Source organism: Euprymna scolopes, chromosome 45 (genome assembly GCF_053919585.1).
Source record: "Euprymna scolopes isolate OS-2025 chromosome 45, ASM5391958v1, whole genome shotgun sequence".
In the NCBI taxonomy this organism is placed as follows: Eukaryota; Metazoa; Mollusca; class Cephalopoda; order Sepiida; family Sepiolidae; genus Euprymna; species Euprymna scolopes.
In genome coordinates this window covers 37,542,233-37,565,470 of record NC_136526.1, presented here as the reverse complement: position 1 = coordinate 37,565,470, position 23,238 = coordinate 37,542,233, and the positions used below count along the sequence as shown (strand labels likewise).

Here is a 23,238-nt window from a genome sequence, read left to right as displayed (position 1 = left end):
GCAGATCCGTTAGCATTTTTCTTTTTCTCTGACCCTTTTTTCCTTTTACTAAGTGTGTAGTCCCATTATTTTAAATACATATTCTGTTTCTTTTTGTCTTTTGCAGATCCGTTAGCATTTTTCTTTTTCTCTGACCCTTTTTTCCTTTTACTAAGTGTGTAGTCCCATTATTTTAAATACATATTCTGTTTCTTTTTGTCTTTTGCAGATCCGTTAGCATTTTTCTTTTTCTCTGACCCTTTTTTCCTTTTACTAAGGGTGTAGTCCCATTATTTTAAATACATATTCTCTTTCTTTTTGTCTTTTGCAGATCCGTTAGCATTTTTCTTTTTCTCTGACTCTTTTTTCCTTTTACTAAGGGTGTAGTCCCATTATTTTAAATACATATTCTCTTTCTTTTTGTCTTTTGCAGATCCGTTAGCATTTTTCTTTTTCTCTGACCCTTTTTTCCTTTTACTAAGGGTGTAGTCCCATTATTTTAAATACATATTCTGTTTCCTTTTGTCTTTTGCAGATCCGTTAGCATTTTTCTTTTTATCTGACCCTTTTTTCCTTTTATTAATGGTGTAGTCCCATTATTTTAAATACATATTCTGTTTCTTTTTGTCTTTTGCAGATCCGTTAGCATTTTTCTTTTTCTCTGACCCTTTTTTCCTTTTACTAAGTGTGTAGTCCCATTATTTTAAATACATATTCTGTTTCTTTTTGTCTTTTGCAGATCCGTTAGCATTTTTCTTTTTCTCTGACCCTTTTTTCCTTTTACTAAGTGTGTAGTCCCATTATTTTAAATACATATTCTGTTTCTTTTTGTCTTTTGCAGATCCGTTAGCATTTTTCTTTTTCTCTGACCCTTTTTTCCTTTTACTAAGGGTGTAGTCCCATTATTTTAAATACATATTCTCTTTCTTTTTGTCTTTTGCAGATCCGTTTGCATTTTTCTTTTTCTCTGACCCTTTTTTCCTTTTACTAAGGGTGTAGTCCCATTATTTTAAATACATATTCTCTTTCTTTTTGTCTTTTGCAGATCCGTTAGCATTTTTCTTTTTCTCTGACCCTTTTTTCCTTTTACTAAGTGTGTAGTCCCATTATTTTAAATACATATTCTGTTTCTTTTTGTCTTTTGCAGATCCGTTAGCATTTTTCTTTTTCTCTGACCCTTTTTTCCTTTTACTAAGGGTGTAGTCCCATTATTTTAAATACATATTCTCTTTCTTTTTGTCTTTTGCAGATCCGTTAGCATTTTTCTTTTTCTCTGCCCCTTTTTTCCTTTTACTAAGGGTGTAGTCCCATTATTTTAAATACATATTCTCTTTCTTTTTGTCTTTTGCAGATCCGTTAGCATTTTTCTTTTTCTCTGACCCTTTTTTCCTTTTACTAAGGGTGTAGTCCCATTATTTTAAATACATATTCTCTTTCTTTTTGTGTTTTGCAGATCCGTTAGCATTTTTCTTTTTCTCTGACTCTTTTTTCCTTTTACTAAGGGTGTAGTCCCATTAGTTTAAATACATATTCTGTTTCTTTTTGTCTTTTGCAGATCCGTTTGCATTTTTCTTTTTCTCTGACCTTTTTTTCCTTTTACTAAGGGTGTAGTCCCATTATTTTAAATACATATTCTGTTTCTTTCTGTCTTTTGCAGATCCGTTAGCATTTTTCTTTTTTTCTGACCTTTTTTTCCTTTTACTAAGGGTATAGTCCCATTATTTTAAATACATATTCTGTTTCTTTTTGTCTTTTGCAGATCCGTTTGCATTTTTCTTTTTCTCTGGCCCTTTTTTCCTTTTATTAATGGTGTAGTCCCATTATTTTACATACATATTCTGTTTCTTTTTGTCTTTTGCAGATCCGTTAGCATTTTTCTTTTTCTCTGACCTTTTTTTCCTTTTACTAAGGGTGTAGTCCCATTATTTTAAATACATATTCTGTTTCTTTTTGTCTTTTGCAGATCCGTTAGCATTTTTCTTTTTCTCTGACCTTTTTCTCCTTTTACTAAGGGTGTAGTCCCATTATTTTAAATACATATTCTGTTTCCTTTTGTCTTTTGCAGATCCGTTAGCATTTTTCTTTTTATCTGACCCTTTTTTCCTTTTATTAATGGTGTAGTCCCATTATTTTAAATACATATTCTGTTTCTTTTTGTCTTTTGCAGATCCGTTAGCATTTTTCTTTTTCTCTGACCCTTTTTTCCTTTTACTGATGGTGTAGTCCCATTATTTTAAATACATATTCTGTTTCTTTTTGTCTTTTGCAGATCCGTTTGCATTTTTCTTTTTCTCTGACCTTTTTTTCCTTTTACTAAGGGTGTAGTCCCATTATTTTAAATACATATTCTGTTTCTTTCTGTCTTTTGCAGATCCGTTAGCATTTTTCTTTTTCTCTGACCTTTTTTTCCTTTTACTAAGGGTATAGTCCCATTATTTTAAATACATATTCTGTTTCTTTTTGTCTTTTGCAGACTCGTTTGCATTTTTCTTTTTCTCTGGCCCTTTTTTCCTTTTATTAATGGTGTAGTCCCATTATTTTACATACATATTCTGTTTCTTTTTGTCTTTTGCAGATCCGTTAGCATTTTTCTTTTTCTCTGACCCTTTTTTTCCTTTTACTAAGGGTGTAGTCCCATTATTTTAAATACATATTCTGTTTCTTTTTGTCTTTTGCAGATCCGTTAGCATTTTTCTTTTTCTCTGACCCTTTTTTCCTTTTACTAAGGGTATAGTCTCATTATTTTAAATACATATTCTGTTTCTTTTTGTCTTTTGCAGATCCGTTAGCATTTTTCTTTTTCTCTGACCCTTTTTTCCTTTTACTAAGGGTGTAGTCCCATTATTTTAAATACATATTCTGTGTCTTTTTGTCTTTTCCAGATCCGTTAGCATTTTTCTTTTTCTCTGCCCCTTTTTTCCTTTTACTAAGGGTGTAGTCCCATTATTTTAAATACATATTCTGTTTCTTTTTGTCTTTTGCAGATCCGTTAGCATTTTTCTTTTTCTCTGCCCCTTTTTTCCTTTTACTAAGGGTGTAGTCCCATTATTTTAAATACATATTCTGTTTCCTTTTGTCTTTTGCAGATCCGTTAGCATTTTTCTTTTTCTCTGACCCTTTTTTCCTTTTACTAAGTGTGTAGTCCCATTATTTTAAATACATATTCTGTTTCTTTTTGTCTTTTGCAGATCCGTTAGCATTTTTCTTTTTCTCTGCCCCTTTTTTCCTTTTACTAAGGGTGTAGTCCCATTATTTTAAATACATATTCTCTTTCTTTTTGTCTTTTGCAGATCCATTAGCATTTTTCTTTTTCTCTGACCCTTTTTTCCTTTTACTAAGGGTGTAGTCCCATTATTTTAAATACATATTCTGTTTCTTTTTGTCTTTTGCAGATCCGTTAGCATTTTTCTTTTTCTCTGACCCTTTTTTCCTTTTACTAAGGGTGTAGTCCCATTATTTTAAATACATATTCTGTTTCTTTTTGTCTTTTGCAGATCCATTAGCATTTTTCTTTTTCTCTGCCCCTTTTTTCCTTTTACTAAGGGTGTAGTCCCATTATTTTAAATACATATTCTGTTTCTTTTTGTCTTTTGCAGATCCGTTAGCATTTTTCTTTTTCTCTGACCCTTTTTTCCTTTTACTAAGTGTGTAGTCCCATTATTTTAAATACATATTCTGTTTCTTTTTGTCTTTTGCAGATCCGTTAGCATTTTTCTTTTTCTCTGACCCTTTTTTCCTTTTACTAAGTGTGTAGTCCCATTATTTTAAATACATATTCTGTTTCTTTTTGTCTTTTGCAGATCCGTTAGCATTTTTCTTTTTCTCTGACCCTTTTTTCCTTTTACTAAGGGTGTAGTCCCATTATTTTAAATACATATTCTCTTTCTTTTTGTCTTTTGCAGATCCGTTAGCATTTTTCTTTTTCTCTGACTCTTTTTTCCTTTTACTAAGGGTGTAGTCCCATTATTTTAAATACATATTCTCTTTCTTTTTGTCTTTTGCAGATCCGTTAGCATTTTTCTTTTTCTCTGACCCTTTTTTCCTTTTACTAAGGGTGTAGTCCCATTATTTTAAATACATATTCTGTTTCCTTTTGTCTTTTGCAGATCCGTTAGCATTTTTCTTTTTATCTGACCCTTTTTTCCTTTTATTAATGGTGTAGTCCCATTATTTTAAATACATATTCTGTTTCTTTTTGTCTTTTGCAGATCCGTTAGCATTTTTCTTTTTCTCTGACCCTTTTTTCCTTTTACTAAGTGTGTAGTCCCATTATTTTAAATACATATTCTGTTTCTTTTTGTCTTTTGCAGATCCGTTAGCATTTTTCTTTTTCTCTGACCCTTTTTTCCTTTTACTAAGTGTGTAGTCCCATTATTTTAAATACATATTCTGTTTCTTTTTGTCTTTTGCAGATCCGTTAGCATTTTTCTTTTTCTCTGACCCTTTTTTCCTTTTACTAAGGGTGTAGTCCCATTATTTTAAATACATATTCTCTTTCTTTTTGTCTTTTGCAGATCCGTTAGCATTTTTCTTTTTCTCTGACTCTTTTTTCCTTTTACTAAGGGTGTAGTCCCATTATTTTAAATACATATTCTCTTTCTTTTTGTCTTTTGCAGATCCGTTAGCATTTTTCTTTTTCTCTGACCCTTTTTTCCTTTTACTAAGGGTGTAGTCCCATTATTTTAAATACATATTCTGTTTCCTTTTGTCTTTTGCAGATCCGTTAGCATTTTTCTTTTTATCTGACCCTTTTTTCCTTTTATTAATGGTGTAGTCCCATTATTTTAAATACATATTCTGTTTCTTTTTGTCTTTTGCAGATCCGTTAGCATTTTTCTTTTTCTCTGACCCTTTTTTCCTTTTACTAAGTGTGTAGTCCCATTATTTTAAATACATATTCTGTTTCTTTTTGTCTTTTGCAGATCCGTTAGCATTTTTCTTTTTCTCTGACCCTTTTTTCCTTTTACTAAGTGTGTAGTCCCATTATTTTAAATACATATTCTGTTTCTTTTTGTCTTTTGCAGATCCGTTAGCATTTTTCTTTTTCTCTGACCCTTTTTTCCTTTTACTAAGGGTGTAGTCCCATTATTTTAAATACATATTCTCTTTCTTTTTGTCTTTTGCAGATCCGTTAGCATTTTTCTTTTTCTCTGACCCTTTTTTCCTTTTACTAAGGGTGTAGTCCCATTATTTTAAATACATATTCTCTTTCTTTTTGTCTTTTGCAGATCCGTTAGCATTTTTCTTTTTCTCTGACCCTTTTTTCCTTTTACTAAGTGTGTAGTCCCATTATTTTAAATACATATTCTGTTTCTTTTTGTCTTTTGCAGATCCGTTAGCATTTTTCTTTTTCTCTGACCCTTTTTTCCTTTTACTAAGGGTGTAGTCCCATTATTTTAAATACATATTCTCTTTCTTTTTGTCTTTTGCAGATCCGTTAGCATTTTTCTTTTTCTCTGCCCCTTTTTTCCTTTTACTAAGGGTGTAGTCCCATTATTTTAAATACATATTCTCTTTCTTTTTGTCTTTTGCAGATCCGTTAGCATTTTTCTTTTTCTCTGACCCTTTTTTCCTTTTACTAAGGGTGTAGTCCCATTATTTTAAATACATATTCTCTTTCTTTTTGTGTTTTGCAGATCCGTTAGCATTTTTCTTTTTCTCTGACTCTTTTTTCCTTTTACTAAGGGTGTAGTCCCATTAGTTTAAATACATATTCTGTTTCTTTTTGTCTTTTGCAGATCCGTTTGCATTTTTCTTTTTCTCTGACCTTTTTTTCCTTTTACTAAGGGTGTAGTCCCATTATTTTAAATACATATTCTGTTTCTTTCTGTCTTTTGCAGATCCGTTAGCATTTTTCTTTTTCTCTGACCTTTTTTTCCTTTTACTAAGGGTATAGTCCCATTATTTTAAATACATATTCTGTTTCTTTTTGTCTTTTGCAGATCCGTTTGCATTTTTCTTTTTCTCTGGCCCTTTTTTCCTTTTATTAATGGTGTAGTCCCATTATTTTACATACATATTCTGTTTCTTTTTGTCTTTTGCAGATCCGTTAGCATTTTTCTTTTTCTCTGACCTTTTTCTCCTTTTACTAAGGGTGTAGTCCCATTATTTTAAATACATATTCTGTTTCTTTTTGTCTTTTGCAGATCCGTTAGCATTTTTCTTTTTCTCTGACCTTTTTTTCCTTTTACTAAGGGTGTAATCCCATTATTTTAAATACATATTCTGTTTCCTTTTGTCTTTTGCAGATCCGTTAGCATTTTTCTTTTTATCTGACCCTTTTTTCCTTTTATTAATGGTGTAGTCCCATTATTTTAAATACATATTCTCTTTCTTTTTGTCTTTTGCAGATCCGTTAGCATTTTTCTTTTTCTCTGACCCTTTTTTCCTTTTACTGATGGTGTAGTCCCATTATTTTAAATACATATTCTGTTTCTTTTTGTCTTTTGCAGATCCGTTTGCATTTTTCTTTTTCTCTGACCTTTTTTTCCTTTTACTAAGGGTGTAGTCCCATTATTTTAAATACATATTCTGTTTCTTTCTGTCTTTTGCAGATCCGTTAGCATTTTTCTTTTTCTCTGACCTTTTTTTCCTTTTACTAAGGGTATAGTCCCATTATTTTAAATACATATTCTGTTTCTTTTTGTCTTTTGCAGACTCGTTTGCATTTTTCTTTTTCTCTGGCCCTTGTTTCCTTTTATTAATGGTGTAGTCCCATTATTTTACATACATATTCTGTTTCTTTTTGTCTTTTGCAGATCCGTTAGCATTTTTCTTTTTCTCTGACCCTTTTTTCCTTTTACTAAGGGTGTAGTCCCATTATTTTAAATACATATTCTGTTTCTTTTTGTCTTTTGCAGATCCGTTAGCATTTTTCTTTTTCTCTGACCCTTTTTTCCTTTTACTAAGGGTATAGTCTCATTATTTTAAATACATATTCTGTTTCTTTTTGTCTTTTGCAGATCCGTTAGCATTTTTCTTTTTCTCTGACCCTTTTTTCCTTTTACTAAGGGTGTAGTCCCATTATTTTAAATACATATTCTGTGTCTTTTTGTCTTTTGCAGATCCGTTAGCATTTTTCTTTTTCTCTGCCCCTTTTTTCCTTTTACTAAGGGTGTAGTCCCATTATTTTAAATACATATTCTGTTTCTTTTTGTCTTTTGCAGATCCGTTAGCATTTTTCTTTTTCTCTGCCCCTTTTTTCCTTTTACTAAGGGTGTAGTCCCATTATTTTAAATACATATTCTGTTTCCTTTTGTCTTTTGCAGATCCGTTAGCATTTTTCTTTTTCTCTGACCCTTTTTTCCTTTTACTAAGTGTGTAGTCCCATTATTTTAAATACATATTCTGTTTCTTTTTGTCTTTTGCAGATCCGTTAGCATTTTTCTTTTTCTCTGCCCCTTTTTTCCTTTTACTAAGGGTGTAGTCCCATTATTTTAAATACATATTCTCTTTCTTTTTGTCTTTTGCAGATCCATTAGCATTTTTCTTTTTCTCTGACCCTTTTTTCCTTTTACTAAGGGTGTAGTCCCATTATTTTAAATACATATTCTGTTTCTTTTTGTCTTTTGCAGATCCGTTAGCATTTTTCTTTTTCTCTGACCCTTTTTTCCTTTTACTAAGGGTGTAGTCCCATTATTTTAAATACATATTCTGTTTCTTTTTGTCTTTTGCAGATCCATTAGCCTTTTTCTTTTTCTCTGCCCCTTTTTTCCTTTTACTAAGGGTGTAGTCCCATTATTTTAAATACATATTCTGTTTCTTTTTGTCTTTTGCAGATCCGTTAGCATTTTTCTTTTTCTCTGACCCTTTTTTCCTTTTACTAAGTGTGTAGTCCCATTATTTTAAATACATATTCTGTTTCTTTTTGTCTTTTGCAGATCCGTTAGCATTTTTCTTTTTCTCTGACCCTTTTTTCCTTTTACTAAGTGTGTAGTCCCATTATTTTAAATACATATTCTGTTTCTTTTTGTCTTTTGCAGATCCGTTAGCATTTTTCTTTTTCTCTGACCCTTTTTTCCTTTTACTAAGGGTGTAGTCCCATTATTTTAAATACATATTCTCTTTCTTTTTGTCTTTTGCAGATCCGTTAGCATTTTTCTTTTTCTCTGACTCTTTTTTCCTGTTACTAAGGGTGTAGTCCCATTATTTTAAATACATATTCTCTTTCTTTTTGTCTTTTGCAGATCCGTTAGCATTTTTCTTTTTCTCTGACCCTTTTTTCCTTTTACTAAGGGTGTAGTCCCATTATTTTAAATACATATTCTGTTTCCTTTTGTCTTTTGCAGATCCGTTAGCATTTTTCTTTTTATCTGACCCTTTTTTCCTTTTATTAATGGTGTAGTCCCATTATTTTAAATACATATTCTGTTTCTTTTTGTCTTTTGCAGATCCGTTAGCATTTTTCTTTTTCTCTGACCCTTTTTTCCTTTTACTAAGTGTGTAGTCCCATTATTTTAAATACATATTCTGTTTCTTTTTGTCTTTTGCAGATCCGTTAGCATTTTTCTTTTTCTCTGACCCTTTTTTCCTTTTACTAAGTGTGTAGTCCCATTATTTTAAATACATATTCTGTTTCTTTTTGTCTTTTGCAGATCCGTTAGCATTTTTCTTTTTCTCTGACCCTTTTTTCCTTTTACTAAGGGTGTAGTCCCATTATTTTAAATACATATTCTCTTTCTTTTTGTCTTTTGCAGATCCGTTAGCATTTTTCTTTTTCTCTGACTCTTTTTTCCTTTTACTAAGGGTGTAGTCCCATTAGTTTAAATACATATTCTGTTTCTTTTTGTCTTTTGCAGATCCGTTTGCATTTTTCTTTTTCTCTGACCTTTTTTTCCTTTTACTAAGGGTGTAGTCCCATTATTTTAAATACATATTCTGTTTCTTTCTGTCTTTTGCAGATCCGTTAGCATTTTTCTTTTTCTCTGACCTTTTTTTCCTTTTACTAAGGGTATAGTCCCATTATTTTAAATACATATTCTGTTTCTTTTTGTCTTTTGCAGATCCGTTTGCATTTTTCTTTTTCTCTGGCCCTTTTTTCCTTTTATTAATGGTGTAGTCCCATTATTTTACATACATATTCTGTTTCTTTTTGTCTTTTGCAGATCCGTTAGCATTTTTCTTTTTCTCTGACCTTTTTTTCCTTTTACTAAGGGTGTAGTCCCATTATTTTAAATACATATTCTGTTTCTTTTTGTCTTTTGCAGATCCGTTAGCATTTTTCTTTTTCTCTGACCTTTTTTTCCTTTTACTAAGGGTGTAGTCCCATTATTTTAAATACATATTCTGTTTCCTTTTGTCTTTTGCAGATCCGTTAGCATTTTTCTTTTTATCTGACCCTTTTTTCCTTTTATTAATGGTGTAGTCCCATTATTTTAAATACATATTCTGTTTCTTTTTGTCTTTTGCAGATCCGTTAGCATTTTTCTTTTTCTCTGACCCTTTTTTCCTTTTACTGATGGTGTAGTCCCATTATTTTAAATACATATTCTGTTTCTTTTTGTCTTTTGCAGATCCGTTTGCATTTTTCTTTTTCTCTGACCTTTTTTTCCTTTTACTAAGGGTGTAGTCCCATTATTTTAAATACATATTCTGTTTCTTTCTGTCTTTTGCAGATCCGTTAGCATTTTTCTTTTTCTCTGACCTTTTTTTCCTTTTACTAAGGGTATAGTCCCATTATTTTAAATACATATTCTGTTTCTTTTTGTCTTTTGCAGACTCGTTTGCATTTTTCTTTTTCTCTGGCCCTTTTTTCCTTTTATTAATGGTGTAGTCCCATTATTTTACATACATATTCTGTTTCTTTTTGTCTTTTGCAGATCCGTTAGCATTTTTCTTTTTCTCTGCCCCTGTTTTCCTTTTACTAAGGGTGTAGTCCCATTATTTTAAATACATATTCTCTTTCTTTTTGTCTTTTGCAGATCCGTTAGCATTTTTCTTTTTCTCTGACCCTTTTTTCCTTTTACTAAGGGTGTAGTCCCATTATTTTAAATACATATTCTCTTTCTTTTTGTCTTTTGCAGATCCGTTAGCATTTTTCTTTTTCTCTGACTCTTTTTTCCTTTTACTAAGGGTGTAGTCCCATTAGTTTAAATACATATTCTGTTTCTTTTTGTCTTTTGCAGATCCGTTAGCATTTTTCTTTTTCTCTGCCCTTTTTTTCCTTTTACTAAGGGTGTAGTCCCATTATTTTAAATACATATTCTGTTTCTTTTTGTCTTTTGCAGATCCGTTAGCATTTTTCTTTTTCTCTGACCCTTTTTTCCTTTTACTAAGGATGTAGTCCCATTATTTTAAATACATATTCTCTTTCTTTTTGTCTTTTGCAGATCCGTTAGCATTTTTCTTTTTCTCTGACCCTTTTTTCCTTTTACTAAGGGTGTAGTCCCATTATTTTAAATACATATTCTGTTTTTTTTTGTCTTTTGCAGATCCGTTAGCATTTTTCTTTTTCTCTGACTCTTTTTTCCTTTTACTAAGGGTGTAGTCCCATTATTTTAAATACATATTCTGTTTCTTTTTGTCTTTTGCAGATCCGTTAGCATTTTTCTTTTTCTCTGGCCCTTTTTTCCTTTTACTAAGGGTGTAGTCCCATTATTTTAAATACATATTCTGTTTCCTTTTGTCTTTTGCAGATCCGTTAGCATTTTCCTTTTTCTCTGCACCTTTTTTCCTTTTACTAAGGGTGTAGTCCCATTATTTTACATACATATTCTGTTTCTTTTTGTCTTTTGCAGATCCGTTAGCATTTTCCTTTTTCTCTGCCCCTTTTTTCCTTTTACTGAGGGTCAGAAATAAGTAATTATCGTTATTCTCTCAATTTTTAATGTTTCAGATTAACAGTCCACTGATTGTCGAATTATTAATAATCAATAACATTTTGTATGTACTTTAATATAATATTTTGTTTACACTTTTTATACAGTAGTTCGATTTCGTGGCTATCTATTTAAATCTTTGGCGGAATTTAACGATGTATTAAGCACAGCAAAACAATTGACTGAAATAGCCTCTTCATTAGAGATAAATAATATCATCTAACCCCAACACAGAGCTTAAAATACCGTTATAATAATATGAGAACCATATCCCCCTCCCCCGATTTTGTTTTTTTTTATAAAACAATTAAAGTAAACAAGTATTCATAAACAACTAACTTTTTTAACCATGCAAGACAGTTATTTATGCCTGAAACTATCCTGAATTTCTACAAGGCCACCATTCGCCCATGTCTGCATGTATTGTTGTCACATTTGGGCTGATGCATCTGCTACTTGTCTCAAACTCCTGGACAAGGTTCAAAAGAGAGTCGCCAACCTGATAGGCCCTGAACTGTCATCTAAGCTTCAACCTCTGTCCCATCAACGAAATATTCCATCCCTTTGCCTTTTCTATAAGTATTTTAATGGTGAATGCTCCGACAAACTACAACTACTATCCCCTCGACGTAAATACTCCCAACAAATCTGACAAACAGCAAAATCCCACCCCTACACAGTAGAGATCCCTAGATGTAAGAAAGCCTTCTACTCGAATAGTTTCTTCCCCAGAACTGCGAGACTTTGGAACTCCCTTTCGGGTTCCTGCTTTCCCAACTGTGATGACATGCAGAAGTTCAAGTATAATGTGAAAAGACATCTTGCTGCTCAACTCCCTACATAGTATCCCTGCAACTAATGCCCCTGATAGTAGCCCCATACTTCAAAGCGGCACTGTGCCTTGTTTGAGGTAAAAATGGAAAAGAAAGTAAATAACTTAAAAGTTTGCACCCATAAAAATAGGGTTGAGACGTTGGCTTAGTGGTTAATGACACGTACTGAACACCTGTGTGTGTCAGGTTCGAATCCAGTACATTCCATAGAAATACTTCATCAAACGCTTGACCTTGTGCCTAACCTCCTGAAGAGGAGGTAAATAGAATGCAAATAGGGCTAGAGCCGAACCACATTAACTGATATTTACCTTAAACAAGAAGATGTGGCCATTATGCCACAACAGGGCAGCATTCGGTGGTTCATATTTGTCGTCTTTGATGATCTTCGGGTAGCCTTTCGATAACTTTTTATCAACATATTTCCATACCTTTTTGCCTGAAAGCATAAGATGCACAACATAAGATACGATTATAATTATGGCATATACATATAGTTTATTGAGCACTGTTAAAATGAATACTGAAAAGCAATACATACTGTTTTAGTATCTTATAATATCAGATGTATATACGGAAATGCTAATAAATTATATGTAAATGTATATCTATCTATCTATATCTATCTATCTATATATATATATATATATATATAGATAGATAGATAGATAGATAGATAGATATAGATATATATATTCTCGGGTTTTTTTATTCAAAAGTAATGGACTAGTGAATTCAACGAGGTTGTCAGATAGTGCTCAATAAAAAGAGCTGATAATACTTGTTTATTGTTATATAAACATGTTTACATCCCGCTGCTACAAACAGCTACTTGTTTCAATCAAACAACAGATATCATCAGGCAGCGACTTGACTATTCAAATGTTCAATGAATAACCTTTATGCATTGTATTCAAAGTTTATTCATTGAACATTTGAATAGTCAAGTCGCTGCCTGATGATATCTGTTGTTTGATTGAAACAAGTGGCTGTTTGTAGCAGCGGGATGTAAACATGTTTATATAACAAAAACAAGTATATATATATATATGTATATATATATATATATATATATATATATATATATATATATATATATATATATATATATATATAAAATGGGTTAAGAAATTCCAACAAAATTATTCCGTGTCTTGGTTTTTCATTAAGAATTATGTTTAGATCATTGTAATAATGTTTTTAAAATCATTGAAATCGTTTTTAACGCGTTTCAGACGTTCTGCGAAGCATCCTCGACAGAAATTAAGACACGGAATAATAAAATAATGACACGGAATATATAAAATAATGTTAAAAAATACACATTGTTGGTGACTACCCCCTTATTTAAATATATATATATATATATATATATATATATATATATATATATATATATATATATATATATATGTTCCTGCCTGTTTGTTTGTTCACAATTTAATTAAAAGGCCAATTACTTTGTTATTTCATATGGACGTCTTCAAGTCCAACATAAACAAACTCCAGACAAACCGCCCCCTTAAGTAAGACACTATCAAAACCCCCCCAATATTAATGATTACTACAATACTATCTCATTGATTACTGTACACGCAATAACCCTTATCCCTGAGTGGCCTTCGGACCTTGATAAGTGGTGACCCCCATGGAAATAAAATTCTATATATAGCATGATTCTTGCAAAATATATGCTTAAGAGGTGACGTCATTTGCATATCACATGAAAGAAAATCGATTTTATTAAATAGCAGTATGTTAGTTATTGTTTATAGCGAGAGAATTGTTTTAAGTGTTCTATTTAAGATTATTATCTAAATTTGATTTATATTGATAACATATTTAATTTAATTTATTTTTACCGACATCGATTTTTTTTATAAACCTGTTTGAGTTATTTCCCCTGGGCGCCAACTTTGTTTTTTTTTGTTTTTTTTTTGTTTTTTCGGCAGATAATCAAACTAAAAATAATTCACACAAACTTTCAAGCATTATTTTTGGAATTAGTTTAAATAAAATAATTTCCAATGTGATTTCTCGATTAACGTTGTGGTCCAGCGGATTTTTAAAATAAACAAACAATCAAATTCGACTATGATTCTCTATTTAAAACAAAAACAAAAAAAAACTTTCATTTACATTTTTTACCACTTTTTTTAATCACATTTTTTAACATCGTAGCTGCTAATTTTTTTTTTCTTTCAATAACACAATAAATCACAACTCATCATTTTATTAACATAAAAACGTGTATTTCAGTTAACGCAAATTCTACTTTGGTATTTTTGAAACTGAATTTTTTTCTTCTTTTTTTATACAGGCATCAGCACATTATCAAGGCCAAGAGGCCACTCAAGGATAAGGGGTTAAAGAGACTACAGTAGAAATTGGACAATATAGTAATCATTAGTAATGAAAATTCGGTAAATTTGCTAACTTATATATATATATATATATATATATATATATATATATGAGAGAGAGTGAGAGAGAGAGAGAGAGAGAGTCGGGCATAATCATGTTGCCACACCGGTTCCCGCTGGATCACCAAAGTTAAGCAATGTTGAACCTGGTCAGTACTAAATGGGTGACCTTTTGAGACTTTCAGGTGCTGTATGTGCTCTCCGCTTATCTCGGCATTGTTTCCAGTCGTCTTGGTCTTCTCCTTGCCACTGGACTCAAACAGTGTCGATTCAGGAGGGGGTGGCTGGAGATTGAGCAATTACAAGCGCTACTGCCCCTAAGGCGTATCCTTTGTCTATCAAGATTGAACGGAAGCACGGATGGAGAGAGAGAGAGAGAGAGAGAGAGAGAGGGAGGGATGGAGAGAGAGAGAGAGAGAGCGTGTCAAGTGCTCAGTCGTGGATGTGAGAGCTGAGGATACCATATTTATTTCAGAACTATATATACATATTTCAAAGGCGTACCAGTGGTTTTATTGCATTAAATAAATCTCGTGAAAATCCGTCGCCTCTGTCGAAAGTTTTAAGCATACATACATACATACATACATACATTTAAACAAACAAGTTTGGAGGTGTAAGTTGAGCAAAAAAAAAAAAAGCGGTCAATTTTTTTAACTTTGACCCCATTTTTGACCCCTTAACATTTATTGTTTTGGGCTCAAATCAAGTTATTAAGTTTGATCCATGTCCAAGTAACCTATATCTAAAATTTCAAGTGTTTACACCCAAAATTGGCGGAGGAGTTTCATAGAGTTCTCAAATGTCAGGGGCCGATGAAAAAAATCCAATGAAGTGCTCGGTTGTGGATGTGAGAGCTAAGGATGCCATATTTATTTCAGAATTATATATACACTAGCGAGGGGTACCCAGCGTTGCCCGGGTGTTTGTAGGTGTGTGGAAACTCCGGGGGGGGGTTAAAAAAAAAGTAAGTATGAGGATCGAACCCGAACCCTTGAGGCAAAGTTGGAAATTAAAGTGTAAAAAAAAAAATATGCAACGTTAACCATTGGACCACCGCGAGATGCTAACGGAAAGACGTTTGAATTTATTTAATTACTTGGATTTGGCAGGTGCCCGTTTCAATGAGTTAATGAGGTCAAGTTTGACTGTGGGATAGTATTCATTTACTGCGAAACGCTTCCCCCCCCCTCAAGATGTTATAGGAAAAAGACTAACCCACATGCGGCGAGCGACAAATATTGAATATTTATCTTCCCGAAATCGAGCAAATTTAATAGAAAGGCGAGCTTCGTTGTTAACTCTGAGATATTATGATTTATATGTGATATAAAAAGTTTTAAAAAGTTGTGAACCGACCGACCGCTTCTCTGAAAAAAGCCTTTTGTAGACATACAGAAAAGCGAACATACACACATACATACATACATACATACATACATACATACATACATACATACATTTTCGCTTTTATATATATAGATATTTCAATGGCGTACCAGCGGTTTCAATGCATTGAATCAAACCATTCAACCTCTTATGGTTGATTCAACGCAATGAAACCACTGGTACGCCTTTGAAATATGTATATACAATTCTGAAATAAATATTGCATATATATATATATATATATATATATATATATATAATATAACTACTTCATTTATTCACATAAATTTAATATACGAAAGTATAGATTTATGCGTAAACTTTAAGTATTTACTTCAAAAGTGCTCAATACGTAGGTAGAGCTAGTTAGTAAATTATAACTAGAAATCCTCAACATATATAAAAACAAGAAGCAACCACAGAATTCGCGCATAAGCCTGACGAATCCTATAGTTGGATGAAACGCAGAATATTCAGTGTAGCTTAATCGCCATATATATTTTATAAATAACTATATATATATATATATATGTGTGTGTGTGTGTGTGTGTGTGTGTGTGTGTGTGTGTGTGTGTTATGGGAACTTATCCATTCACTCATAGCCATTATATAAACCACGAGGTAAATGCCTTCAGTGGGGGGGGGGGGAATATCGCAATCTAACGCAAGACGACAGACGGTCTAACTTAAAAGTCAAAACTATCTACAACCTTTCTTTGTAAGCATTTGTTTGTACAATAAATCCTTTTTTTTTTTTTTTTTACCTAAACCTGTTGTTTACGTCTTTCTTTACGACCCTTTCTTTAGGGCCACAACAGCAACCCAGTGAGTAATAAAGTTTACCATTTAAAGAATGCGCATATGTAAATTTGCACCTGCTCTTTTTTTGTTGAATAATTTACATACAAAAGCTCTAATAGAGAAAAAAAATTACTCTACATCAAACTTAAGGTTAAGTTTGATTTTTTTTTTTTTTACGGCATATCAACCCTTCTCGGGTTATTTAACGCTGAATCCAGTGATTCTGAAAAAAGTTTTTATGCTTCAAGTTGTTTATATATTAAAATATTTATTCATGGCGTTTGGTTTGGTTGTTTTTTTTTTTTTTTTACACAGTGATCACCACTTATCAAGGCCCAGAGGCCACTCGAGGATAAGGGTTAAAGAGTGTACATTATCAAAATCATAGTAATCGTTTCGTTAGTAGTGGAAATTCGGTAAATTTGTTAACTTAAGTGGAACGGCTCTTCAAGAACTTGTTTGCATTGGACTTGAAGACGGTCATATTGTAGTCAGCTGGAAAGCAGGCAAACGGAAGACAGTTCTACAGGCGTGCCGTTCTAAGAAAGAAACTTTGTTCATGGAATCTATGTTTAGGTTTAGGCACAGATAAAGAATGGGGGAAATTATTGATTTTGGTTTGTATGTTTTGTTTTATGGTATGTCAGCTCTTTTCGAGTTATTTAATGCAAAATCCAGTAATTTGGGAAGTTTTTAATTCTATGCTTCAACTTTATTATATCTTCAAATATTTATTCACGGTGTTTGGTTTGGATGTTTTGTTTTATGGCATATCAACTAGTGCTGGGACGATTAATCGGAATCAAAATCAGGAATCGGAAAAATCGGAGCTTTTGGGCGTATCAGAAACGGTATCGGAATCAGGAAAATTTGAGTCTATTTTCCGATGCCAAAAACTATTTTATTTGATTTTGTTTTTATAAAACATCTTTCACCGCTTGTAGTAATAATAAAATAATAAATATTTATTGATTTAAACTTCCAGTAAGTAAAAAATCTCTTGATCATCCCGTCACAACTGTGTGTTTTTTATTTGTTTTTTTACATGAAGTTCACCACTTATCAAGGCCCAATGGCCACTCAGGGATAAGGGTTATTGTGTGTACAGTAATCAATGGGATAGTGTAGTAGTAGTATTGGAGAATTGATAAAGTGCCATTACTTAGGGGGCGGTTCATCAGGAATTTGTTTGTGTTGGACTTGAAGACATCCAGGTTGAAGTCGGGAAGGAAACAGGCAAGCGGAACAGAGTTCCACAGGCGTGCGATACACGTAGATTTAAGATGTGTTTTTACAGTAATCAGGGCAAAATAACTATTTTATAGTAAAATATTTAGAGATTTATAAAGAATCGGAATCGGGAATTGTATCGAAATCAGGAATTTACTACGGAATCGGTAATTGTATTGGAATTGCAAAAAAATATTGGAATCATCCCATCACTAATATCAACCCTTTTCAGGTTGCTTAATGCTGAATCCAATAATTTTAGAAAAAAGTTTTATACTTTAAGTTCTTGACATTTTCAAATATCATAGTGTTTGGTTTTAAAAAAATGAGAAACAACGAAATGGAGTTTCATTCTATATTAACAAACAACTTTATATGTTATCTTTGTTATCTATCTTATGTTATCTTTATCTTTATCTTTATCTATGTTATCTTTATCTTTATCTTTATCTATGTTATCTTCGTTAGTAGCGTTTAGTAGACGAGAGAAAAGGTTGAAGTGTCCTTGTGTAAAGATAGAATTAATACATTGCCGGCTTGTTGAAAGAGAGAACAAGGCTCCTTTCTTGGACGTGCACGCCTGTGGAACTCTCTTCCGTTTGCCTGTTTCCCACCTGACTACAACTTGGATGTCTTCAAGTCCAACATAAACAAGTTTCTGAGGAACCGTGCCCTTAAGTAAGACACTTTATCAAATCTCCAATACTAACGATTACTACAATACTATCCCATTGATTACTGTACACGCAATAACCCTTATCCCTGAGTGGCTTCCTGGCCTTGATAATTGATGACCTCCATGTAAAAAAAAGTTCCGTTTGCACGTGTTTATGGCTAGCAGTCATCGAGATGGAGGAAGCCGATTAAAGGAGACAGAAAGTGTTGTTGTTGTGTGTGTGTGTGTCTGTCTGTGTGTGTGTGTGTGTGTGTGTGTGTGTGTGTGTGTGTGTGTGTGTGTGTGTGTGTGTGTGTGTGTTCTTTAGCATGATAAATAAAGTTTGTGTAGGTACAGCACGTGAAAACAAATGGGAATTTGAAAAGAGCGAAAGCCCCAGGTTAATGTTTGCTGCCCAACAGGGTCAGGATCAAAGAGGGTTGAGAATTTCAGATTTTCGCCTTTTATAAACTCTGTCATGTGATTGGACAAGCCCGGAGGAAATGGATTTCAAATCTCGAATCGTGAGAATTAGCTCATGCCTGTGTTTGTAGCGAGTGTCGGCTGCTACAGTTTGTTCTAACCAAATTTTATGGAAAACAATTACTTACCTTTAAATAGGAACAATTCCTTCGTGACTGGCTGGTACAGGGCTGCACCGATATTAATCGGAGACTTCATCAATACAGACTTGATGGCCATCTGTGTGATATTTGGCCCGCTTAAGTCGTACATGTACTTTTTGCGGAAGGCTATAGTTTTATTATCAAGACCTGTAAAATTACAAACAGACATTTTTTTTTTTTGACAAAATTTTTGGTGATTAAAAAATTCAGACATTTAAAAAGAAAAATTTTTGGGATTAAAAAATTCAGACATTTAAAAATAAAAATTTTGGGGATTAAACAATGCAGACATTTAAAAATAAAAAAATTTTGGGATTAAAAAATGCAGACATTTAAAAAATAAACATTTTTGGGATTAAAAAATTCAGACATTTAAAAATAAAAATTTTTGGGGATTAAAAAATTCAGACATTTAAAAATAAAAATTTTTTGAGATTAAAAAATTCAGACATTTAAAAAGAAAAATTTTTGGGATTAAAAAATTCAGACATTTAAAAAGAAAAATTTTTGGGATTAAAAAATTCAGACATTTAAAAATAAAAAGTTTGGGGATTAAACAATGCAGACATTTAAAAATAAAAAATTTTGGGGATTAAAAAATTCAGCCATTTAAAAATAAAAAATTTTTGGGATTAAAAAATTCAGACATTTAAAAATAAAAATTTTTTGGGATTAAAAAATTCAGACATTTAAAAATAAAAATTTTCGGGATTAAAAAATTCAGACAGTTTTAAAATAAAAAATAAAAATACAAAAATGGAGTAATTAAAAAAAAGAAACGTTTGTTTCAATTTGAAAATATTCGAAAAACCAAAAAGATGTGATGAAATGCAGGGCGCGACAGAAATAGCTTCCGCATTTTAAACTTTGCACTATATGTTGCTAATAAACTTATACAAATGCCAATGATGTTTTCATTTAGCTAATAACTTGCCATTTTGTTTTTTCAGATACCCTCATCAAACAATATGGTTTGAACTGGTGTACATCGTGCTTTTACTGCACAAATGTTTTTGAAGAATGGGGAATCTGTAACTGCAACTCAAACAGCTTTCCGAGTTCATTATAAGTTCCAGATAGAAAATCAATACAGCTTTCAGTTGAAAATTTCAAAGCTGTGTGATATTTGACCCCACTCAAGTCGTATATGTATTTTTTTTTCGAAAACCTATCGCTTTATTAGCAAAACCTGTACAATCACAAACAATTTTTAACAATTTTTTTTTTTACAAATTTTTTTGGATTTAAAAATTCTGACATTTTGAAAAATGAAAAAGAAAAATGCAAAATGGAATAATTAAAAAAAAAAAGTTTGTTTCGATTTGAAAATATTAGAAAACCAAAAAAATGTGATAAAATATTTTATTAAATGAATAAAATATTTTTTAAAGATAATATATATTTTTTAATATATTATTTAGGTATATATTTTTTAAGATAATATATATTTTATTAAATGAATAAAATATTTTTTTTAAGACTTCAAATCTAATACACTTGTTTTTGGTACTCATACGATTTAATTAATACATTAAAAAATGTAAGTATTAAAAAAAGTTATATTGTACGTATCCGTTATGGAATGAAGTTCTCAGAAAAAAAATCACTTAATTTGATCAAGTAGTTTCTTTTCAATTTAGACAACAAAATTTTATGATTTGCTCGATGCGAAAGAAACCAGTCGCCATTTTTTTTAATTTGAAATTTCCAGTTACCTCCCTCTAAACAACCTCTTCAGAATCAAGGGCTCATCGATGGCTGCTAAAAATATTTAATCGCTAAAAATCGTAACATTTGAATTTCTTAAATAAAAAAAGTACAATTTTTTGGATTTTTGAAATATAACATCTTTATGCCGTAAAAATTAGGTATAACATAAAAGCTTTTCTTTATTTCTTTTATTTATTTATTTTTCCTTAATAATTGCAAATCTAAATATGCATCAGTTTTTTTTTCTTTCTCCTCGAGGGGCTGACAACTCAGGGTGTATACCACTAGAAAAACGAAAAGAAACAAACAAAAAATAAAAACCCAGTCTTCTTAGAAAAAAGGTGTATTACAGCGGGAGTTTCAGAAAAAAAATTTTTTTAAGTGATTTCAATCGTTTAAGAAAATATTTCATAGCATTTTTTTCAGCTTTTAATAAAATTTTTCATAACATTTTTTCGGCTTTTCTAATATTTTCAAATTAACCTTACGAAATATTTTCAAAGATTTGACAACTATTTGACATGTGTTTAAATTTTAAAGCCAATATTTTTTTTTTAATTTACACATACGTGTCCGTGACTGTTACAGCTAGATTATGTCCTGGCCCAAGCCAGAATTGAACCTATGATATGACCATCGAGTTGATTATTGCAAGTCAACACTGGTAAATGATAGCAGACCATGAATTCAACTCCAAAAGTTTTTTGTTTTGTTTTTTTTTTAATTTTTTGATTTATTTATTCATGGTAACCATGGCAAATTCAAAATCCAAGTTTTCCACGTACTTATTGAGCCAATCTGAAACTTGGACTCTTTCAGCAAAACAACAGCGTCGTTTGGATGAATTTTTTTTTTTTTTTTTACACAGTGGTCACCACTTATCAAGGCCCGGAAGCCACTCAGGGATAAGGGTTATTGCAAGTACATTACGTTAGTGTGGAGATTTGATGAAGTGTTTACTTAAGGGGGCGGTTCATTAGGAATTTGTTAACGTTTGACTTGAACACATCCAAGTTGTAGTCAGGTGAGAAGCAGGCAGACGGAACAGAGTTCCACAGGCGTGCAGTTCTAAGAAAGAAGCTTTGTTCATTGAATCCACGTTTTGATTTAGGCACAGATAAAGAGTGGGGGAAATTTTTCACAGTGGATTCAGCTAGACGGGTGTTTTTCATGAAAGATTGGCGAGGGGGGACCATAGATTGGAGTTCAGGCGAGCACCTGCCATGGAAATAACGATAAAACAAGGATAGGCTCGCAACGTCTCTTCTGTGGGAGAAAGGTTGCAGGGTAGAGAAAAGGGCATCCCCCACTAAGCCACGAAGTCTATTTTGTACTCTGTCAAGGCAGGATAAATTGTTTTTAGCAGCTCCTGCCTAGATGTGGCAGCAGTATTCCATCCTTGGACGTACTTGGCTTTTATACAGATAGAGAATTGCATCAGTAGTGAGATATCTTCTGGAGTATTACAAGAGTACTAAATCTTTCATGACGAAGCCACCGAACTCCAGAAATGCTATATGGAGACTTACCGAGAGTACAAACCTCAGTTTGTAAAAGACGTGTTCACTTTAATTTTATTTTTTTATTTCCGACTATTAGTCTCATCTTTTTATTAGTTGTTTTTCTTTCTTTTTTTTTTATTGGTTCACAACGTTTCGGCCAACTTCCTCTGGCCTTCGTCAGGTAGTAACCGCGACGGATAGGAACTTCGAATCTCCTAACTGCATTCTCAGCCATCACTGCCATCCGTAGTTGTCGTCGTCTCACCACATTTTTTTTTTTTTTTTTACCAATTACCTCTGGCACGCTTTGGGTGGGATTGAAACCGCTATCTTCAGACAATGTTCATCTGGAACCGTAGAGATTCAACGTCTCTATCAACTGCGCCACGGGCCCCGAAGGGCGATCAAGGTTGGATTCTTTGATCTTATAAATCCACATTTATTTATTATCTGATCTTCCATAGTCGGGTCCGTACCGATTAGTATATATATATATATATATATTATTCCTTAATTGGAATTTTTTTTATTTTGAGATGAGCATTTTTAGGTTAATTTTATTTTTTATTTCGGACTATTAGTCTCATCTTTTTATTAGTTGTTTTTCTTTTCTTTTTATTTTTATTGGTTCACAACGTTTCGGCCAACTTCCTCTGTTCACTTTGTTGGGAATCGTGAACGTGCTACAGATGAACTTGTTTCATCATTTGTACTGTGGAGACAACCATCATCTCACAATCGATCATGAAAGTTAAATTTTCCAGATAGGACACAACGAGATACATTTATCTCCAAGAAAGATCTTTAGGGTACTATGACAGATAGATAGGGAATACAGGAAGGGTGTAGTGAGTTCAATCTCGGCTGAGGCCGCAAGATGCTGATGATTGTTTAATGTAAACACTTCATCATTGTAACGACTCTATTTTTGCAATGGCTTTATTATTGTAAAGACTTCATTACTGTACTGGCACCATTATTCTTAATCCTCAAATTGTAACTTGATTCAACGCCATATTTCTAGGTTAAGATTTTAGGAGGAATCAAATGTTGATAATGATTATTTAATCCACGTGCTTGGCTTTCAGGAATTTGCGATAAAATCTACGAGAAGATAAATTTACAGATTTCATTATACATTCACGCCTTCACACATTCCTGAAGAACAAGCGATTAAATAATTCCTCATCAAATCTCACCCGAGGAAAGAAGCACCGAATCATGTTACAGAACTCTGTTATGAATTAAACACAATAAAATGAAATAAAACGAG

General features: G+C 32.1%; 1 protein-coding gene across 1 annotated transcript in view; it reads right to left on the bottom strand.

Annotated features, from left to right (window-relative positions):
- Positions 1 to 23,238, bottom strand: part of LOC145269453 (stromelysin-2-like) — a 222,416-nt gene that overhangs the window by 102,220 nt on the left and 96,958 nt on the right. The window contains exons 9-10 of the mRNA XM_080125129.1: positions 18,739 to 18,900; positions 11,941 to 12,068 (exon numbers count right to left, since the gene is read on the bottom strand). Coding sequence (XP_079981255.1) covers positions 11,941 to 12,068; positions 18,739 to 18,900 — 290 coding nt within the window. The remainder of the gene's footprint in view (positions 1 to 11,940; positions 12,069 to 18,738; positions 18,901 to 23,238) is intronic.